Genomic DNA, 21,894 nt, shown 5'->3' with positions numbered 1-21,894 from the left:
AGCATGAGCAGGGGGAGGGGCAGAGGGAAAAGCAGGCTCCCCACTGAGCAAGGAGCCCGATGTGGGACTCAATCCCAGGACCCTGGGATCCTGACCTAAGCTGAAGGCAGACGCTTAACTGACTGAGCCACCCAGGCGTCCCTCCACAATCCCTTTTGATGACAGCATCCAGTTCAGAGAGTCACATAGAGGCAGGGTGAGCCTGGCTTGATCTGATGTCTTGTGCTTTGGTAGCACGTTGCCGTACTTCCTTTTGGCCTGTCTGTCCCTGGCCTTTTGGACTCTAGGGTAGAAATGGATGCCAGGTATTCAGGCCACCTCACAACGCCACACTTGTCTTCTGGGGAGTTTCCCATAAAGATGTTTATTGCCTGGCTTCTGCGTTCAGAGGGAGAGCCCACCCCCATCTACCATTTTCATGATCAATGATTTACCTTTCAGGAACCGGTTTTTTAGGGAGCTGTTGGGTAATTTTCACACGGGGGATAAATGAGAGTTCAGAAGAATGTACCAAATCCCATAAAATGCTATTTGATTTAAAAAATTGCTTGAAGCAGTTCACATTTTGGTTTATTACGTCAGTGGGTAAAAATAACTATTGTCATATGGTGTGTGGGCTTGGTTTTAGAAGGATAAAGAGTCTATTGTTACCCATTGTGTTCTTCAGTCACTTATTATCCATCCCTAAAAACCAAACATGGATAATGGAAAACTCGAAGACTTGTCACTTGCTAATATCCAGGTGGCTCTGCGAGTTTACCCTCAAACTCTGCTCTTTCTGAGAGCAGTGCGGAAGCCTTCTTAATTGAGTCCATTTAAATGGGTCGACAGAACCTGTCCCTGAGGCCCGCAACAGGTAGGGGTTCGTGGCTGGCAGGCCTGGAAGCACGTGGGTTCTGTGGTCTCAGCTGAGACTTGCCCACGGTCGAGCCAGCTGAGTGCTCCCGGGAGTGGTGAAGGTGCGGAGCTTCGGAGTCAGGGAGACTGGCGGTGGAATCTTAGGCTTCCTAGCAGTGAGATACTGGGTCAGGAACCTCACTTTTCCAAGGCTTAGTTTCTTCATCTGGACAATGGGGGATAAACACAGTTCCTGCCTCCTGGGCTTGCTGCAAGGCTTGAATGAGATGTGGAAGGGAACCCCGATTGCACCACAACTGGCCGGTAGTTAAGAGCTCAGTCAATATTATAGTAAGTAGAGTCAGCCAGCATTCAGTCCCTGCACGGGGTCCCTCTTTAGGTGGACCTTACACATCACCCTCGAACCCCGTGAGTGTCCCCCACGTTCACCATGTCCCCGGGTGCCCCCGTCCATGCAGTGGAGTGGCTCCTGGCTACCTCTCCACATTACACCCTCCTGTTCTCTCCTCCTTCTTGTGCCTGTGAACACCTGGAGAGCTGGAACCACCTTAAGTGCCCTGGGTATCTTGGGCACCTGGCTCAGCACCTGGCCCAGTGCAGGGTGCAGGGAAAGGGCTGCTGAGTGGCAGGGACTGGAAGGGGCTGAGAGGAGTCTGGGAGCTCCTGGGGGCGGGAGCCGTCCCCGAAGGTCATCACAGGAGCTGAGGTGGCAGCCTCAGAGATTCGGTGAGGCAGGAGATGGCTGTTAGGCTGGGAATATAGAAACCTGGTTTTGTTTGAGCCTGAGGGAGATCTCAGACGTGGGATCTGGGTTGCATATATCCTTCCGCTGTTTAAAATGGATGAAACGGATGGCTTGGAGAGACCCTCACATCCCAGAGCTCCCGACTGTCAGGGGCAGTTGAACCTAAACCTCTTGGTCACCATGCTGGGCCATGGCTACCACATTCACAGGCCGTCAGCAGTGATGTGACCAACATGAGCTCTCTGTGTCCTTGCAGACCCCTGCCCGCTCATCGCCACCCTGCCCTGCCACTGGGAAGAGACTGACCTCCAGGTCCACACCAGTGGATGCCCTTGACCCCCAGGAAGCCCCAGATGGAGATGGAGGAGAGGCAGCCCCTCAGCCCATTTCCTTACCAGTCCCACTGCTACTGCCTCTGGATTCTTGCCTCCCTATTGGCTCCCTTCCCCCCACCCCTGCTCTTGTAAACAGTCCCTTTTAAACCGTCCTCAGTTCCCGTGGTTGTGTGTGCCATCTGTCCCTGCCGGCGTCCCGGTGAATATTAGCATGTTTTAGAAAGAGGAATCAAGCAGTTCTGTTTATTTTTCACTGTGCATTGAAGGGAGAGGCGAGAGGAGGGGCAACCAGGTGCGTGGATGAGGGACTAGGGCCTGGCTCTCACCTTTGATGTTCATCACAAAGGGCCTCCATTTAGGTTTCGGCCTTTTATTATGGCTGGAGTCACAGTGATACTCTGACAAGATTAAAACAAAAGTACACTGCAACAGATCTTACCCTGTTCTGGCACTTAAAAATTTTTTTTTGTGAGTGTGTACTGAGCACTTCAAAAAATAAATGTGGCCTGAGTTTTGCTCAGCTGTAGGAGGAGGCTTTTTCTGTGATTTAGGGCTTGGGGTTAGGAGAATTTGGTTTATGGTGGCCACAGTATGGAAGTGGGGAAGTCAAGGTGATTTTGTCAAGGAAGCATCTTTAGGACGTAACCCCTGAGTGTACCCATGGAGGGTGAAGGGAGGGAGGAGTCAGGTTATTCTGAAGTTGATAGAGTTGAGACAGGTTTAATGGGGCAGTTACAGAGGGACTTGGAGAGAGGGGAAGAGAATATTGATGAGTGTGTTTTGGTGTGAATGTGGGAGGGATGTTTATGTGTTGAGGAGCTGGGGAGAATTTAGAAGTTTTAGGTAAATGCAGCTAGTGACCTCCTGTGACGGAGGTGTTGAGTAGGAAGAATCCAGTGTTCAGAGTGGACCACTGATGTGATGGCTGGAGCTTTGGCTGAGCTGGGATGGCATCGAGGGTAGTGTTCATGGTTTGGTTTTCTTGGGGGCCTAGAGGAGGATCCTTGTGCCCGGAGCCAGTTTCAGGACTGGTGGTAGTTCTCAAAGAGAAGTAGAAAGAGTTTTGGCTCATCAGCATAAACAAAGTGAAATAGGAACACATCGCTGCAGGAGGGGAGCCATGAATAAGGCTGGAAGGCTCACCAGCCAGGGTCTGCTCCTCAGAAAAGAGGAGGGAGACTCTGCAGTATAAGGTGTTTAGTTAATGCTGCCATCTGGTTGACCAATAGGTTTCTACTGTGCCTGGGGAGTCTAGGTCACCAGAAATCTGTGGCAGAATCAAAGACAGTATCATATTCCGTTTTTGCATGTCAATATGTCTTCCTCCTAAATCAGTGAGCTCAAAATCTCATCTCTCAGTGTTTGTTTCATTTGCCCAGTCCCGGGAGCCTGCAGAAGCCTTGGGTCATCTGTATGGGTGACTTTGCAGAGGAGGAGCGAGAAGTGAGGGTGAGATGTGAGTACTCCTTATGGGTCTGCATCCTGGGTGAAAGTGGTTGAGGTTGAGGTAGAAGTCAAGACCTGGGTTCTGGTTTTGGTGCTGTGTGTCCTTGGGTAAGCCACTTACTGTCTCTGGGCCTCAGTGCCCACCTCTGTAACTGAGTTGTTGCTCATTTATTTAAATGCTTTGCAGGTATGAATTTCAGATTGCCCATTGGACTTGTCAGTAGGAGCTGAGCCTTGGTGTTGTCATCTGTAAAATGGGTATAAAAGTACCTTGCAGAATTGCTCTGAAGATTTAAAGATGCTAAGAGATTGCTTACTTTCATCCTTACTCCAACAAGGCGGGTATGATGATCATCCCTGTTTACAGATGTAGATGCCGAGGTACAGAGAGGTTAAGGTCCCTGCCTGAAGTCACAGAGCCAGTAAATGGTGGAGCTGAATGATTTCCCCCAGGCAATCTGATTCCAGATCCCAAGCTCTTCAGCTGTGATTCCTTGACTCTGCTCAGACAGGGGATGTAGAAAGCCCACCTCAGTGCCTGGCACATAGTAGGTGTTCAGGGAACCTGAGTTCCTTCCTTTTTGTCCTCAGAATGTGTTTGGAAGTGGAGGTCCCTAGAGCGCTTCTGTCAGGCTGTTTTGCCCAGCTTAGTTTTCTAATTTCTGGGTTCACTGTGCTTCTTTCTCTCTTTTCTGATTTTCTAAATCTGCTTTTTCTTTTTTTAAAAGATTTTATTTATTTATTTGACACAGAGAGCCACACAGTGAGAGAGGAACACAAGCAGGGGGAGTGGGAGAAGCAGGCTTCCCGCAGAGCAGGGAGCCCGACCCGGGGCTCAATCCCAGGACCCCGGGATCATGACCTGAGCCGAAGGCAGACGCTTAGCCGACTGAGCCCCCCAGGCGCACCCTAAATCTGCTTTTTCAAACCTCCCTATTTATTACCTTCCTCTTCTCTACCCACCCCCCCCCCCCCCGCCTTCCTTCAGGAAACTTCCTTTCCCTTCTTCCTGCTAGTGGCTGAGCTTGATTATACAAATTTACCTACCTCCCATCTTTAAAAAAAAAAACAAAAAATTGAGGTGAAATTCATATAGAATTAACCATTTTGAAGAGCACAGTCAGGTGTATTTAGTACATTCACGGTGTTGTGCGACCACCACCTCTATGTAGTTCCAAACATTTCCATTACCCAAAAGGAAACGCCGTAGCCATTAGCAATCACTCCCCTTTCCCTCTCCGCCGGCCCCTGGCGACTTCCTGTTTCTCTGGATTTCCCTTTTCTGGATATTTCATATAAATGAAATCATACGTATGTGCTTCTGTGTCTGGCTTCTTCCATGTAGCATAATGTTTTTGAGGTTCATCCACGTTGTAGCAGGTCCCAGAATTTTGTTCCTTTTTATGGCTGAATAGTATTCCATTGTATGGATATAGAGCATGTTGTTTATCCATTTATTTGTTTATGGAAATTAGGTTGTCCTCCCCCTTGGCTATTGTGCATAGAGCTGCTGTGGCACCGATTGTCTTTTATGGAAGCTCTGCTCCCTGTTGGGTTCAGGGTCCATGACTTCTGGTGTCCCCTGAGTCCCAGCCACAAGCAGGCTCCCTTACAACCCTCTTATCGATGGGTCTGCTGAAGCCGGGAGGGAGAAGTCTGGAGCCTCAGAAGAGAAGGGAACACACCTTGGGTTCTGAGGTTCGGCTGCCACTGGGCTTGGCTCTGCATACTAAATCTAGTTTAACTTCCGCCAAGGGGGAGCGAGGTAGAGAGTCGAAATTGCTGGTTTTATCTCCAGCCTCAAGCATCTGTTTTCATCTCTCCTTCCTGGGCCTGGGGCAAGTCACCCTAGCCAGGAAACTCAGCTGTGTGACGCGGGCTGTGTACTCTGAGCCCCAGGGTCCCTGGGGATTATAATTCCTATTTTATAGGGTTGTTGTGACGATTAAGTAAAATGGGAGGTTGACTTCTTTTCCTATCAGGATTTGGGGTGGCCGGGTTCGGGAGCAGTTGTGGAAGGGCACTTGGATGCAGGCTGATTTCTGTGGATGCCTTGTGGACTGGCAACCACCAGGGCCATTCTGGATCCTCTCAGAAGGGGAAGGAGCTGAGGTTACTCTCGTCATTATGTTTAGCTGTCACTGCTGGGAAGATGCCCCCAGCTTCCTTTTTTTCTGTAGTCAACTTTGGTGCTTGGTGTATGAATCTGTGGAAGTGGGTTGCCTCCCATTTCACCTCCTACAAGTAGGCTTTGAGCTAATTTTAGAAAGATGAGTTTTCTCTTGATTGTATTCTTTAAAAAAGTATTTACAAATTTCCCCCATGCTGGGTGTCTTGTGGGGTATTGTTTCCAAGGGTCTTCCCCCCGCCCCCGTGGTCAGTGGAAGACTTTGGGGGTCCGGCAGACCTGGGCTTGCATCCTGGTTTTAATTCTCCCTGATCAGCTCTGTGACCCTGGATCGCAGATCAGTGGCCTTTCACATTCTTCATCTGTAAAAATGAGGGTTAATGTGAAAATTAATTACCTTGCTTTGTAGTTATTATGTCAACTAGTGTCCTTTTGGTTTTAAATATTAGACAACCCAACTAAAAATAGTTAAATAATGAGGGGTATTGCATCTCCCCACGCAAGAAGTCTGGTGGTAAGACAAATGTAGGAATGGGTTGATTTAGTAGCACAAGGATCCGGTTTCCCCCTTTTCTCCCCATCAACCATTCTCAGCAGGTAGGTGATTTCTCACCTCCTTGTCACACAGAGGCTGCAGCAGCTCCAGACATTATGGGCAGATCTGACGAAGTCCAGCAAACCAGGAAATTCTTTTTCTTAGTGAGGAAGGTTTTTCCCCTGGAGTCCCCTTGTGGACTTCTCTTTGGTCCCTTTGTCCCATGTCTTAGTCTGGGGTTTTTATGGTCCCCCAGGTCCTGAGGAAAGGATTACAGTGTTGAGGTTTTATTTGGGGAAGTCAGGGCCAGTGAGGTCAAGATGAGTGAAAAGAAGGGGGAGGGAGGCCAGGAGAGACTGAAGCTGCGTGGTGCCATGTGCGCTTTGCTCTGGCTGTCATTTCACGCCGAGCCATGGAGAGACCCAGCTGCTGTGTTCGCCTGGCACCTGTGGGAGGGCTGCCAGGAGAAACCGTAATCCCGATTTGTCAAGAACACTCTTACTTTGCTTGCTGGAGTTTTTGGAAGGTAGAGGGAGGAAAGGTGATACGGATAGCTTTTGAAATTGATTTTTGAACCTTCCTGAAGTCCTAGTATATTTCTCACCAGTGGCTTTATATGGGGAGGCAGGGTAGCTAGCAATTAGGGATGTGGACCCTGGAGTCAGGCTGCCTGGGTTCAAGTCCAGACGCTGCAGCTCAACAGTCTCCACAAGGGACCTGTTCCTACATTCAGGGTTGTTTGGAGCATTAAGTGACTTAATACCTGAAAGCACTTGGAACGGTGCCTGGCAGAGTCAGGCTCTGTGCATATTGATGGTGACCCTTGCCCTTTCACCTCTAGAACTCAGAGCTGTTTGACACGTTGTCGCATGTAATAATGGTCATCAGCCAATGTTTACTGAGTCTAGGGCTGTATAGGACCCAGCTCGAAATGCACAGGCATGCTTTGCCTTGGTGCAAGGCACCTCTGACCTCCCTCTGCGAATGGTACCTTCCCCGGGGATACCTTCCGTCTGTCCTCCTGTGGTTTGGTTCGCCTGCCTCCCCCTCCAGCCGTGAGCCCCGCCCAGCACAAGGGCTGTCTGCCTCAGCTCTGGGGCTTTACGCTGCTGGGCACATACAGGCACTCGAGACTTGCTTGTTCAGAGTTGTCAGCGCTTTCTGCTCCACCTTCAGTTGCTTATTTATAGACACGTCTTAGTTCCCTCACTTTCCTAAAAACAGTTTGAGGACAGGTCCGGATCGTCCATGTTTGTAGGCGATATTTGGGTGCATCGTTGACCAAATGGATTCCAGTTCAGGATCTAACACATAGAGCTGTATATGAAGAGAGAATAACATCGCAAGGGGCTAGGATGGACCAGTCTAGAGTCATGAGGTTGGATAGTTTATGTTTTCCAACTGCTGGGCAGGAAAAAAAAAAAAAAGAAGGGCTTGCTGCCATGTGCTGACTTATCTAGCAACCTGGTCCTCATCTTTCTCTCTCCTGTGGTCCATCAGGGACTAGTGGATTGATGCCTGGCATAGATGGACAGCAGGGGCTGGATGCAGGAAGATGAGCTGGAAGAGCACGGGCTTGAGGGTAGAGTGGGGGGTGGGAATGGAAAGGGTGTGTGGGGGTGAGGGGTGGGTAGGAAAGGAGAATCAACAGGACGTGGGTCCTGAGACTTGGGGGGGGGTGAAGAATGAGGAGGAATGCTCAGATTCCTTTGGGAACTGGTGTCTGGGCCCTTGGGAGACAGGCTGGGGAGCAGACCTTTCGGTCTGTCTAACCCTCGAGATGAACATGGATGTTGTCTTCGCCTTCTCCATTTGGTAAGCGCAAAGGATATTTCCTTTGGGTTGGGGTGGGTTGGGTACTCCGCCTCCTGGACCCGACCGGCCTTGGCCTTAGCCTTGCTGTAGGACCTTAGGCAATCTCCTTCCTCTGGGACTTAGGAATTGCTTCCTTTCCAAAATGAGAGGCTCATTCCTTTCTTCAGTGTCATTTATAGAGTGCTTACTCTGTGCACCATTCTAGGTGCGGGCCCAGATGAGGTTTCTGTTCTCATGGAGCATACATTTTAGTTGAAGGAGGCTGATGACGACTGAGGTGAATGCAGAGGAGAAAAGAGCCAGGGGTGCTAAGTTCCACTGGTTGATTGGAGAAGTACTCCCCGAAGAGGTGGCATTTTAGGCCACGACACTGGAAGGTCTGGGGCAGAGTGTTTTTGGAGAAAGGAATCAATATGTAAAGGCTATAAGAGAGAACCAGCTTCAGGAACATTTCAAAGGGCATGCTGAGATCACCGGGGGACATGTAGGCTGTGGTTAAGAGTTTCGGATTTTATTCTAAGTGTGATGGGAAGCTGGAGGACATTTTTTCCCACTAGAATCCCTTTTGATTATTTTCCTCTTCATGAGGGCCATACTTCGAAAGATCCCGTTAACCAAAAAAGGTGTGTTTACTAAACAGTAGGATGTACAACCTCAAATTATTTTAGGTTTTTAAAGTATGGGGTAGTAATTTATGGACCACGATGAGTATCTTTGAGGTCCTTCCAGGGACCTAAAGATGGCAGACTGAGACACTCAACTAAATAAATAATCTTTAGGGTTGCTCTGTTTCAAACACTCGTGCTTCCCAAAGCTGCATGTCATACAATTAAAAAAAAAAAAAAAGATTACTGCCACCTACCGATAGAAGGAGGAAGCTGGATTTTCGCACAACAAAAATCCCGAACCCAGGAGATTTCTTCTCTTGTGCACCTGGCTTTACTTTCTGTACTTGTGACCTGAAAATGGCTCTGGGGAAGGGGTGTCACGGTCCTCTTTTTTTTTTTTTCCCCCCTGCCCTAGAGAATCTTGACTGTTTCTCCGTCCTTCTGCCTCAATTCATGATGCGGTGGCAGCAGGGAGAGCTGCCCTGGAGAGCTGCTTCAGTGCTGGGTGTATCTGTGGGGAAGAACACTGGATAGCTCGGCCTCCGTATGCCCGAGTTAATCCATTGTTTGTAAGCCACCTCTGGTTTCACTGAGTTCCCTTACTCAGTGTCCTTGCACCCTAGTCCCTGCCAGTGGGCCTTTTTTAATGTACTCGTTAGCACCCCATCCCCATTATTAAATTCTCAACTGCTTTATTCGTGATTTGCATTTTCCGTGGCCGAATGAAGGCGCTGACTTCCGTTTTCTTTTTCTGTTACAGATGGTGTGCGCAGGTGACTGTAAGTACCGCTCCCCTCTCTTCTCTTGTGTTGTTCGCTACCGCCCCCTGATGGACACAGCCCCACTTACAGCAACGTGAAAATCACAGAAAATGCTAATTTGTTCAAACTCTCTTAATTTCCAGTTTTTCTTTAGAACTGGGGTGAGTGTGGCACCAGCAAGTGAAAGAAAGAATTCAATCAATTGAGCAACTTTGACAAATAAAAATTTTATATTTTCTGTGATTTTTTTTCCCCCCGCCAGCCTGCATCCGTGGGTGATTTTTAAAAAAGACTTAGTTTTCATGATGCAGTATGATTTATATTTATTTTATGTGCTGCCACCCCATAAGTATTTTTTTTGGTTGCTGCATTGCTCCATGATTTCTAAAGTGGTGGACATGGTTTGTGTAACCTTTGGAAAACCAGATGTAGCCTCCTGGATATTTTGCTTCCATATGGAGGGCTGAGTCCCATTTGCTAACTGGTGTTGGTCCATTGAAGTTCTCCCTGGTCTAGAGTAAAATGAGAAAAATAAGGCTATGATAGTAAGTTTTAAGTGAAGCTAAATATATTTAATTGAAAGCACCATTTATTCTGGGATGATGTCCTTACTAATTTTTTGGGTCATAATTTGTTTCTATAGGAAATAAAGATAACAGTGTTCGGTAGTTTTTTTTTTTTTAATGTACCTTTTAGAATAAATAAAAATTGGTAGCTTTTATCTGTCCTCAAAATTTGGGAACTTTTTTTTTTTCCTGATTGGTAAAATCCCAAAGTCTGTGAACCATGGAGGTAAAATAATTAGAATGTTCTTCCACTGCCACACAAAGGGGGCAGATCTTGCCGAAACCTTCTAATAAAGCCAATCTCAGTTAATAACAGTGATTATGCAAAGTCTGTACAAACAATGGGAAGAACTCTACAGTTGCTTTTTCTTTCTTGTTAATCAGTTTGGTAAATAAGCTGGTAGGTACCTTGTACGGGCTTGAATCATTGGTGCCAAAGAAGAAAACCTCTATGCATAGAGGTGGTATTTTAAAGCAGGAGAAGGGGAGATGAAGAACTATGATTCGTTTTAAAAATCGTAATAAAAACCTGTTGTATCGTGAGTGGGAGGTGCCATTTTGTTAGTTTGCGTGACCACTGTTTCTGGCTACTTAAATCGGTCACACTTATCACTGAAAAGTTTCCTGGTGCCTTACTGAGATGAATGTTAGGGGCTCTAGATGTGACTGTTACAGATCACAGCTGAAGCCTCGGACACGGGAAAGAAAAATGAAACACAAACTAAGAAGTCTGTGAACCATAGCAATAGAATAATGGGAATGTTCTCCTAGGACTTTGAGTAAAATCACATGCTAACGACCTGCAGGATGGGACTCTGAACTCCGATTTTATAAATGTCCAAATCCAGTGACGTTGGTTACCATATCATGGTACCTTAAAAATAGCCCTTTATGTTTAAAATAGTGTATTAGAGCTGACAACATAGGAACCTGAGGATGAGAGGTTCTAAGGGACTCATTCCAGGTCATATAGCTAAGGGGCAGAGGAGATCCTCGCGTCCAGGTCTGAATTTAAAGACCAGCTCCTTTCACTTTATGCCATTTTGTCTCATGCCATCTTAGTGCCCGAATATGGCGGAACTTCCTCCTGATATCAGGATTTGGCAAAAAAGTTAGCTTCTGCATCATGTAAGACCTCTCCATGGGTAGTGTTTTCTAAGAATGAAAAGAGAGACTTCTTTTGCATCTTAGGTCTTTTTTTGGTATCTGCTTCTATATAGATTTAATCCATATTCAAGTCACAGCCAACATTGCTGATCTCTGTCATTTTTGTCTCTGTTTTAAAGCCTTCTGTCTCACTAACACACATGCATACATGTATGTATATGTATCTAAAATTAGTTTGTTGGAGGGAAGTCCAGGAGGCAGAGAAAGGGAAATGAAATTCTGTGATCGTACAATTCACTTCTGAAAAGTAGACATGCAGAGCAGTCCTGACTCTTACATTTCCTTTTTTAAAAAAAATATTTTATTTATTTATTAGAGAGAGAGAGAGAGAGAGAGAGAGAGAGAGAGAGAGAGAGCATGGTGGGGGGAGGGGCAGAGGGAGAGGGATAAGCAGATTCCCCACTGAGTGGGGAGCCCAACACAGGGCTGGATCCCAGGACTTTGGGATCATGACCTGAGCCTAAGGCAGATGCTTAACTGACTGAGCCACCCAGGCACCCCTTACATTTCTTTTTTAAATGTAATTTTTGATGTCCTTTGGGAAACAATATTTAAGTAGAACCCATGTTTGTGTTTGACATTGAAGCTGTTTCCATCAATACAACCAGTGTGACCACAACATGGGAAAACACGGACAGCACTGTTTCTGAGTATGCACGTACAGAAAGGAGCAAGGTGGAGAGTAGGTGGACCACCACTGATGAAAATCCAGCAAAGAATGGCACCACAGGCTTTAGTCCAACAACTTCATACACGTCCTTTGTCACTTCAGAAATAGTCACTAGGACTTTGAGAGATCCCACAGCTGGAAATGACACAACAGGTAAGATGAGCCCCCAGGAATGATCGTGAACCGTTCCTTTGCATCCTGTATCCTAGAGCATTGTCCATTCAAATTGCCTGTTGGGGAGAGATTGGTTTTTGTTAATGGTGGAAGAGGAGAGAAGATTCTGTATTGTTTCAAGTCCAGGAGTTCAGGTGGCCAGATTATTTGGTGTTAGGGTCCTAGGTGTTTGGGGAGGTTTTAAGTAATTCCAACTGTCCAGTTTTAAAAATCCTTTGCTATTATTGGCTAATATTTACTCTTCTGCTAAGGCTTGGGAACAGAGACCTCATTAGACACGTGTCGTAATGGTGTCAGTTATTAGTAGGCTTCTTTTAAGCTCTGCAGGAGAGTTGATGCTGTGTTTATATTCTCAGGAGTTTTTGCTGGACCTGAAAGTTTGGTATACTTTATAGAGGAGTGCATGTTTCAAATGAAATAACAGCCCTGTGACATTGGGTAAGGTTTAGATTTTTATTTAGCTTACATGTCAGTACCCTGAGCCACGTGTTGCAGCTGCAAATTTAGCTCTCTCTCTTTTTTTAAGCTGAAAAGAACCAAAAATATAAAAAAGAGACGAGAAGCTCTTTTAAAGCTGAGAAGAACCAAAAAATTTAAAAATGCTATCCTCTGTTGGTTTTCTGATCTGGGGATGTAATCTCTTTGGCTGGTGAGGGCCATGGAAGTTTGACCTCTTGGGGCCCATGGCTTGAAGGGACCACCCGCCTAGCACAGTGCCTTCTACACATGGAACAGACAAACGAAACCAGTGGTTTTCAGCAGGTTTTTTTTTAAGCCAGGAAACAATTTCTTTAAATAATAAAATCTCGCCCAGAAGCCCAATAAGTAAAAAGAACTGGCGCGAGAGGAGCGACAGGGATGGGGTGTCACAGGTACTCTAAAAAAAAAAAAACAACTCTTGGAGCTCCTCAGAGCAGAGTTTTAGAGGCAAAAACCCCTGTGATAGAGGTTTGCTATATTATGAAAGAGAGAAGATCAGGAGGAGGGGGCAGGGAGATGAAGAGAACGAACGAGGAAGAAGAAGATGGAATTTAGAAATGGTGATGGGGCCAGGGGAACACAGCACTGGTGACCATAGGAGAGAGGAGGTGGAGAAGTGGTAAGGAGCAGCCAGCCCAGGAACTGAGTATCCTCACTCTACCTGAAAGTTCCCGGGACAAGGCTTTGTTCATCCGCTCCTATTTACTGAGCACGTACTCTTATGCTTAGTTGTTCTTAATACATTATCCTGTCCTCTCAGTAACCCCAAGGGCCACAGTGACAAACTGTAATGCCGAGGAGTTGGGTTTTGTCTGAGGGCTCAGTTATTGAGCACAAAGTGGCGGGCACCCAGGGAGCCCGGCTCCAGAGCACCCTGGTGCGCTGAAGCTGGTACCAGTTAGTTACCCAGAGCCCTTCCGCTGGCCTCCTGGATGGCTGTTACATTTCTTTTCAAAAGAAAAAGGACACAGGAGTGACCCCATTTAGCAATCTTTGCACCCAAAATGTTTGATGTGAAGGGTAGAATCACAGAGTGCATTGGCTCGCTGCAGAACCCGCCATGCCTTCCAGTTCCGCCCCTGCAGACCTCAGGCGGGGGTTTGCTCTGTCCGTGCCTCATGTGCTCAGCCCTGGGTCCTGATGTCCCCGACGCCACCAGTGATGTGTGTTCCTGAGCCAGTCACCCCGCCTCTCAGTGTTTCTACCTTGCCATCTCCCGAAGGAAGGGAGTGGATGTCATCTTGGCCAAAATGGCTGGTTTATGTCACAGCCAGCCAAATAAGGTGATGGAAGGAACGGTGGGGGAGATAGCTCGGAAGTCTTCTGAAGCACCCCTTTGGGGTTGGAACACAGGGATGAGCTCCTTAGTGGAAATGTCTGGGTGCTCTGAGATTATATTATTTGTATTATCTTGTCTTGAATCGAGACCTTTAGAAGTAGCAAACAATCTCTTTGTTTGGTGCTTTGTTCCTTATGCCCCAAACAAATATGATTAAATGTTGCTGTTTGACAATTTTGAAGACAGTTTCGAAGAGTGTCAAATCACGTTGAAGTGAACTGTTGAGGAGAATACAATAGATCCTAAAAATCTTTGGCTGTAGGTGTATTCTTTTCTCCGTAATGCTATATCTACTTTTTCCTGCTGTGAAATGACAGACTTGCACTGGACCCTGATACCAAAAAAGTATTTTTAGTGAGTCACCTTGAAACATCAGTGACCCCAGTCATTCTTTTTTTTTTTTTCTTTAAGGTTTTATTTATTTATTTGACAGAGAAAGAGAGCAGAAGCAGGGGGAGCAGCAGAGGGAGAGGGAGAAGCAGGCTTCCCACCCCCCCAAGCAGGGAGCCCGATGTGGGGCTCAATCCCAGGACCCTGGGATCATGACCGGAGCCAAAAGCAGACGCTTAACCGACTGAGCCACCCAGGTGCCCCGACCCCAGTCATTCTTAATGAAAGGTGACTGCAGATGTCTCATTCCATCAATGCCCCGTTGTGTGTTTTTAAAATAGAGCCGAGTCCAGTTTCTGGTCTTCACGTTTCCTTCGTGGGGGTGACGCAAGCTACTCTTACCTGGAAGGAAGCGAACGGCACCGCCACCTGCCGGCTGCTTCTTGAAGGCATCGGGGGTCCTGAGGGGATAACTCAAGACTTGGTGGCCAATATATCGAGCCTGACACCAGGGACTCAACACAAGGTCACCCTGCTTCTTTCAGAACCAAATGGACAGAAAGAGTCCTCGGTCACAGACAGTGGCTTAAGTGAGTTACAGAAGTGTGCTTCTCATCTGCCTTGCTGGTTTTGACTTTCAGTAACTTAATAGTTTTAAGAAATGTCGTTCTTACATTTCTATAGAGTTTTAGAATTTATTTATTTTTATTTTTTTATTTTTTAAAGATTTTATTTATTTATTTGACAGAGAGAGACACAGCGAGAGAGGGAACACAAGCAGGGGGAGTGGGAGAGGGAGAAGCAGGCTTCCCGCAGAGCAGGGAGCCGATGCGGGGCTCGATCCCAGGACCCTGGGACCATGACCTGAGCCGAAGGAAGACGCCCAACGACTGAGCCACCCAGGCGCCCCTAGAGTTTTAGAATTTATAGAGGGCTTTCCTCCACATTTTAGTTTGACCCTTTATTTGTATGAAGAAGGGAGGGGGAAATGTTCGTATTTTACCGGTCAGATCACTGGGGCTCAGAATGGTAATGGGGGTTGAAACTTTTTGAGTCTGGCATCCCGGAAAGGAGCTGGCCCCTTTAGCTCTTCAGACTTTCCGTTGAACGGATAACAGATGTGTTAACTCGGGTAGGGCCTTTGGAGGAACTTGCCACGTCCATTGAGTAAAGGGATGCTTAGCAAGCAAGTCTAGCAGACAGCTTCTGCATTGCCAATGGAGTGGCCATTTGCAGATTTTAAGCGTTTTCAGAGGTAAACCAGTGGATTGAGCAGAACAAGTACTTAATCCCCATTTTACACATAAGGAAACAGGACTACAAAGTAGGTGTTGTAGTCAAACAACAAGAATCCCCGAAGTGGAATTCTTGACTGTAGTCAAACAACAGGAATCCCCAAAGTGGGATTCTTGACTGCAAGTGACAGAAAGCAGACTTTAAGTAGCTTGGGCTAGAAGAGCAAACTTGTTGGCCTGTGTCTGTTTTCCCATTGCGGGCAGCAAGGCCTTGAAGAAAGAGACAAGGGGATGCCCGTCTCCTCTTCCTGCTTCCTTCTGTGCCAGCCTTGTTCTCAGAGTGGCTCAGGGAGAAATGATTACCCGCCTGTAGGTGCCCCGTTTCACCCCCTATCGGAAGGGGTCTGGCCCAGGGGAGAAATGTCTAGAGTGGGCTCTGCTGAGCCGGGTTTGAGCCCTGTGGCTGTCCCTGGATGACCACGTTGGGAGCTGGGTGGGAGAAGATTTCCTGAAAGAAGGGGAGGAGCTACAAACAGCTGAGTTGGAAAGAGAGGGTACCTGGATAAAAGTAGAAAGTAAAATATCTGCCAAAAATTGGGGCCTTTGTAGGCGGATATCTCTCTCTCAGGGGAGGGAAGGGAAGGATTTGTGGAGTACGCGCTGTGGGCTCTGCCTGATGTGTCCTCTTGTGGGGGAGGGCTGCAGGGGGACAGGACTGGGCTTCTGTTGCAGTGAATGTATTTTGACTTTTGTGTTTGAAACAGATGACAACAACACAGAGAGCTCCTCCCAGCAGCCCCGGACCCCCACTGCCGGGGTGCATAAATACCACCTCGATTCCACAGACCTGTCTTCTCACCAGCCTCTGACCCGAGACACGGAAGTCCTGCTGTTCGGGTTGAAGTCCAACACGCAGTACAAGGCCACCGTTTATCCTCAAGCGGCGGATGGCACAGAGGGACAGCCCCGAAACGTAACTTTCAGGACAGGTATGTTGAATTTTGTGGAATGTCTTCAGCCAGTCCTCTAACACAAAGTTTTGTCCTCTGTGATTCTGGTTCTCCGTTCTCTCTTGCCTCACAAGCAGTTTTGTTGTTGGAGGGAATTTTCTGGAAGGGGTTTTGGACAGAGCAGATCCAGTGAGTTTCTTCTTCACTCTGCAGCCAAGACGCTTCGTTCTTTCAGCTCAGTAAAGCGTGTTGAGCAGCTACTACGTGCAGATGCCAGGGGCTACCTCATGTCCTTTGAGTCTTTGCATGTGAACCAGTGAGACAAACTGGTGTCGTAGTTTTCACTCATTAATAGATATTCATGTTGTCATTGTTGGTTAATTATTTTCCCCTTCCAATAAGAAAATAAGTTTTTTATTTTTCTGGCCCAGCCTTGGAATGCATACTGATCTTTCTGTTGAAGCGTGTTGACATGCACGTTGCTGCTTCCTACCTAGAATTTAGTGGTACTTCCACTCTGTATATTGACCAGTATTTGGAGGTGTTTTGGATTGGTGCTGATGGGGGAGCGAAGAAATGTATGGTTCCTCCCTGACAGGATTTGGGTATAGATGGGGAATTGAGAGAGATGCACACGTGTTGAGAGGCCCGTGGTCAGGCCCCGTGGGCTCAGGAAAAAATGCACCAGCATCACCCTCAGGGACTTGGCTGAGGCAACATGAGCTAACTCTGGTTACCTGATCCAAAAATATATCTGTTCTCAAAGGCTGCTAGAGACCCATAGAATGGAGGGTAGGGGCAGGGGGTGGGGGACACACGGCAAAAAAATAAGACTACTATCCAGGAAACTCTGGAAGGCTGGGTCACACTGGACCATCAGCAGTAAAGTCCCACGATGGAGAGGGTGTCGCATTGCTGCTTTCTGGATGGCTATGTTGGGGAAGGGAGTGCTGTCCCCAGCTTTTACATGGATGACAGGTACTTCCTCCCACCCAGGAGGATTGGGGTGCTGTTTGGAAGAGGGGGTTGGGTGCTGCAGAGGCAACACGTGGCCCCTGTCCACAGCAGCTGCCCACTGAGTGCTCTGGACATCGGAAGGCTGGCGCACGATTTTCACATCAAATCCCTAGGAAAACCTTCTACTATAGGCAGGATTTGAACTTGCTTTGAAGAGAGAATAGGATTTGGATAAACGGAGAGAGGGAGGAAGACGTGTCCCTTGAGGCAGCATTGTGGGTGAAGGTGCAGGTTGTGGACACCGAGGTATGAAGGTAGAGAGGCACTGGGAGTCGGTGACAGCTCGAGGACCCTGATAATTCCAGAGGGGTTGATTTCAGTCCTAGAAGATGTGATCATATGCTTGAGAGTTGTGTGTCTCCCTCAGAGAGTGGGGTGGGGGACCTGCTGCAGAGTACTCAGAAGCAGTGACTGGCCCGGCCGTGTTCCTTGCACAGGGCTGGACAGCCTGGCAGGATGCCTATGACAAATGGTGTCTGTAAAGAATTCTTACTTTTCCTCCTTTCTTCTTTCCCCTTCTACTGGTGATGCTAGTGTGTAGGTAGAGAGGGGAGGATGTAGCTGTAGGAAAGGCGGCTTGGCTTCCAGGGACCCTCAGGGACCCAGCAGGTTGGCAGGTGGGAGGGCTTGGGCTGTCTGGAGCGTGGGTCAGTTTGGAGGAGGGGGAGGAACGGGCCCTCCAGGTGTGCCTTTGACAGTGGTGGGCCCTTGCCAAGCAGTGTACCCCAGAGCTGGATCCATCCAATGACCCTTTGCCTGATTTGCTTAAAAGGGGTTTTGTGGATTAGTGGGGGTCTTGGGTTCCCTGCTTTTAAACTGGTTTGAGCAGAATTAAAGTAATAGTGATTGTGTTTTAAGCTCTCAGTCGTGTGGATACACACAGCCTGGTTTGTGTCAAGCTGTCCTAGCACTTGATAAATAAGAATTATAGTAACCTTAACCCTCTCTATGTGGCATGTGTGTATATATATATGTAGACATATACCTACGTACATATACGTACACACACATACATGTATCGTACCAGGCATAAGGAAATCATCAGAGCATTGTCAAGACCCCTGAGACTAGTCGTGGTAGAAAGTCAGCTCTAAGGCTGAAGAGCAAGGGGGAAGAAGTGGTGCTTTTGGAGCCCAGTGAGGGCTGGGGCAGTGGGGGAGGCAGCCGAGCCAGAACAGCAAGCCAGAGCAGAGGCAGTGGGAGGAAGACTCGACGGCTTTCTTCTCCGCCTCCCGGTAGCCTCCTCACCGGGTTTGCAGGTGGAACCCGATCCCAGGCCTCCCAGGCTGTCTGGCAGGACCCTCTCTCCCCCCAAACCCCAGGGATGCAGTGCATAGGAGTCAGCCTCCCTGAGCACGGAGCAGGCAGGTGAAGGATGGAGGATGGATTGGGAGTGTGGGGTGGGCAAGTGGCAAATAATTGGAACTCTGTGTTATCTTTTCTTGAGGTTAGGACTGTTACCCCACTTTTACAGATGAGGAAACCGAGCTCAAGTGATTTTCTTAAGATCTACCCGGCCACTAACGCAGAACTAACCTTGGGACCTGGACCTGCGTCATGATGAAGTGTGTGGTCTTTAATCGATCCTGTAGAGTTCATTCTGGATGGATAGATGCTTGAGAGGGTTTCTGGGTTAGCCCAGCACCTGGGCGGGCATGAATAGAGTCCATGTTACTGTTTGAGGAGCCTGTCATAGTTCTGACTCACAAGAAGCACAAAGACTAACTATGCAATTGCAATTGGCTTGGTTGTTATGCACTGATGGTGATGATGATACCTGACGTTTACTGGGACCCCCATACTTTCGTGTATGTTGTGGTTGTGGGTCAATGGTGTAGGATGGGAAGGCGCAGTCGCTGAGAGTACTTCTTACATTAGATGACATGCCGTGATGGTGGTTTCTCTCTCTCTCTGGCTTGGCCGTTCTGGTTACTGTTAACTCCTCTTGTGTCTTCACAGTGGCCAGTCAAGTTTTTGACATTGAAGTTGTGAACATCAGTGCAACGCACATGACCCTGACCTGGAAAATCAACGATAATGAGTCATCCTCTCTCTATACTTATGAGATCCAGGTTGCTTGGCCGACTGATTCCTTCGTCCGCAATGTCAGTGATACTTGGGTCAACATCCCTTCACTCAACTCCAGTACCTTATACAACATCACAGTGCGCCCTTTCCTTGGCAACGGTTCTGAGGGCGTGTCGGGTTTTCTCCAAGTGTACACCCGTGAGTTCACTCATTGCTTTGCTAAACTTTCTCGCCTGCCTGCTCTGTACCAGGCCCAGGTATGAGACAGAGCCCTGTTCCTGCCCTCAAGGACAGCGCGGCTCAGTGTGTGAGCCCACAGGGACTCTTACCTCCTTCATGATGTGCGCTGTAGTAATGGTGATCATTGACTCACCCTCCCCACATGCTGAGCATTGTGCAACATGCTTTCCTTGCGCTGTCTCAGGTGACGTTCACAGATCTTTGACATGGTTGGTGTTAGCCTTATTTTATGGACGAGGAAGCCACAGCTGAGAGAGGTGCTGTAGGCAGGTGTCACACCTGATAAGTGGCAGAGGTGGGATTAGACAGTTGGGCTCTCTTGACTCCAGCCTCAGCTTGTAACGACCATTCTAGTGTGGTGGAGGCAAATTGATGCATGGACACAAAAAGAACCGTGTCCCTTTGTCCTTCGGATACTGACATTATAATGAAGCAAGGCACAGATACATCTCATCCTTTCTTTGCTTAACTGTGCCTTAAAGATAAGATGATAGGCAGCAAATAAATAGATAAGATGATAGGCAGCAAATAAATAAAAAGTTTTCTGTTCCAAAGAAGGTCCAGTAATTGAAATAAAACAATAATGGTGTACCACAGTATACAGGATAATAGTATCAGTATTATACCATGTCAGGAGCTTTAGGATCCCTGTTTTATAGATAAGAAAGCTGCAGCCCAGCACAGCTGGATGATTTGCCCAAGGCCACAGAGTTAGCTAGCAAGTACAGCGCAGAAACTTGTACCTGGCTCTGGACCCAGGGCTCGTTTCGCAGAATGCTTTACTTGGGTGTCTGTTGCTTCCTAGGAAGCACAGCTTAGGTGTTTGTTTTTAAGAGAGAGAGTAAGGTGGGGGGAAAGCGGTAGGGAGGGGCAGAGGGAGAGGCAGAGAGAGAATATTAAGCAGGCTCTATGCCCAGCATGGAGCCCGACATGGGGCTTGATCTCAGGACCCTGAGATCATGACCTGAGCCAAAAGCAAGGGTCGGAAGCTTAACTGACTGAGCCACCCACACTTCCCCACACCTTAGGCATTTTTACAAATGTCTTCTGGACTGGCTCTTTGGGGTAAATGGAATTTGCTTTCACTTCTCCATCTTTTACATTTTTTACTGTTTAATCCCTTTTTTAGTTAGGATTAAGTTTGACTGTGAGTAACAGAAAACTTCCCAAGTTCGCACGGCTTAAACAAAATAGAAGTCTATTTCTTTGTCGTCATAAAAGAAGCACAGTTCCAGGCAGGATGGAATGGTCGAGTGTTAGCCAGGGCTCCATCACAGGAAACAGAGCTTTTTTAAGCCAAAAGGAATTTAATCCTGGTAACTGAGGGTTTATGGAATTATTGGGAGGGTTGGTGTATTATTTTGCTAGGGCTGCCATATCAAAATAGCACAGACTGGGGAGCTTCAACAACAGTAATTTATTTTTCACAGTTGTGGAGGTAAGAAGTCTGAGATCAAGGGGATGCATGGGGAGTTTTCTCTGAGGCCGCTCTCCTTGGCTTGTAGATGGCTGCCTTCTCCCTGTGTCTTCACATGGTTGGCCTTTGGTCTGCGTATGTCTGTGTTCTAATCTCCTCCTCTTTTTTTTTTTTTTAAGATTTTATTTATTTATTTGACAGAGAGACAGGGAGAGAGGGACCACAAGCAGGGGGAGCGGGAGAGGGAGAAGCAGGCTTCCCGCGGAGCAGGGAGCCTGATGCGGGGCTCGATCCCAGGACCCTGGGATCATGACCTGAGCCGAAGGCAGATGCTTAACGACTGAGCCACCCAGGCGCCCCCTAATCTCCTCTTCTTATAAGGACCCCAGTTGTACCGGATTAAGGACCACTCTAATGACCTCATTTTACTTTAATCACCTTTTTAAAGACCCTATCTCTAAATATACCTCACATTCTGAGGTACTGAGGGTTAGGACTTCAACATAGGAATTTTGAGGGGACACAGTTCAAGTCATAACAGCGGGGGAGCAGGCTTTAGGCTGGGACCCAGGAATGACTTCCACCCTAAGGGTGCAGCTTTTGTCACAGCAGCTCCAGGAATGTCTGTTCTGAGCTGTAGTCTGGGATCAGCAGCCACGAAGTTGGTTCTAGAGCTAAGCAGCCTGAGCTCTCGCCATTGCGTTTATATTCCAGCTACAAGGAGGAGGAGGAGCAGAAGATACTGCTCCACGCGGTCATGATACTTCCTAGAAGTCAGGCAGTATTTCTGCTCACATCCCATTGGCCAGAACTTAGCCACATGGCTCATCTAGCAGCAAGGGAGGCTGGGAAATGTAGTCTTTATTTCTGGTGGCCATGTACACAGCTAAAAATCTGGGGCTGTATGACTAAGGAAAAAGCAGGGTAGGGAACCGGTTTTAGCAGTCAACAGCAGCTGCTGCTGCATGTCCCTAAACAGAGGTTCATTTATTTCTGGTGAATGACTTTGTACAATCCCAAAACGTGCAGTTTCTGTGTTCTTACCGTCAA

General features: G+C 47.6%; 1 protein-coding gene across 1 annotated transcript in view; it reads left to right on the top strand.

Annotated features, from left to right (window-relative positions):
* The window catches only part of PTPRJ (protein tyrosine phosphatase receptor type J), a 164,078-nt gene that overhangs the window by 102,321 nt on the left and 39,863 nt on the right, over nucleotides 1-21,894 (top strand). Inside the window, exons 2-6 of the mRNA XM_078058003.1 lie at nucleotides 9,231-9,249; nucleotides 11,551-11,787; nucleotides 14,299-14,547; nucleotides 15,957-16,181; nucleotides 19,119-19,385. Of these exons, the coding sequence (XP_077914129.1) occupies nucleotides 9,231-9,249; nucleotides 11,551-11,787; nucleotides 14,299-14,547; nucleotides 15,957-16,181; nucleotides 19,119-19,385 (997 nt within the window). The remainder of the gene's footprint in view (nucleotides 1-9,230; nucleotides 9,250-11,550; nucleotides 11,788-14,298; nucleotides 14,548-15,956; nucleotides 16,182-19,118; nucleotides 19,386-21,894) is intronic.

This window comes from Halichoerus grypus, chromosome 11, assembly GCF_964656455.1.
Source record: "Halichoerus grypus chromosome 11, mHalGry1.hap1.1, whole genome shotgun sequence".
Taxonomy (NCBI): Eukaryota; Metazoa; Chordata; class Mammalia; order Carnivora; family Phocidae; genus Halichoerus; species Halichoerus grypus.
This window is presented reverse-complemented; position numbering and strand designations above follow the sequence as displayed.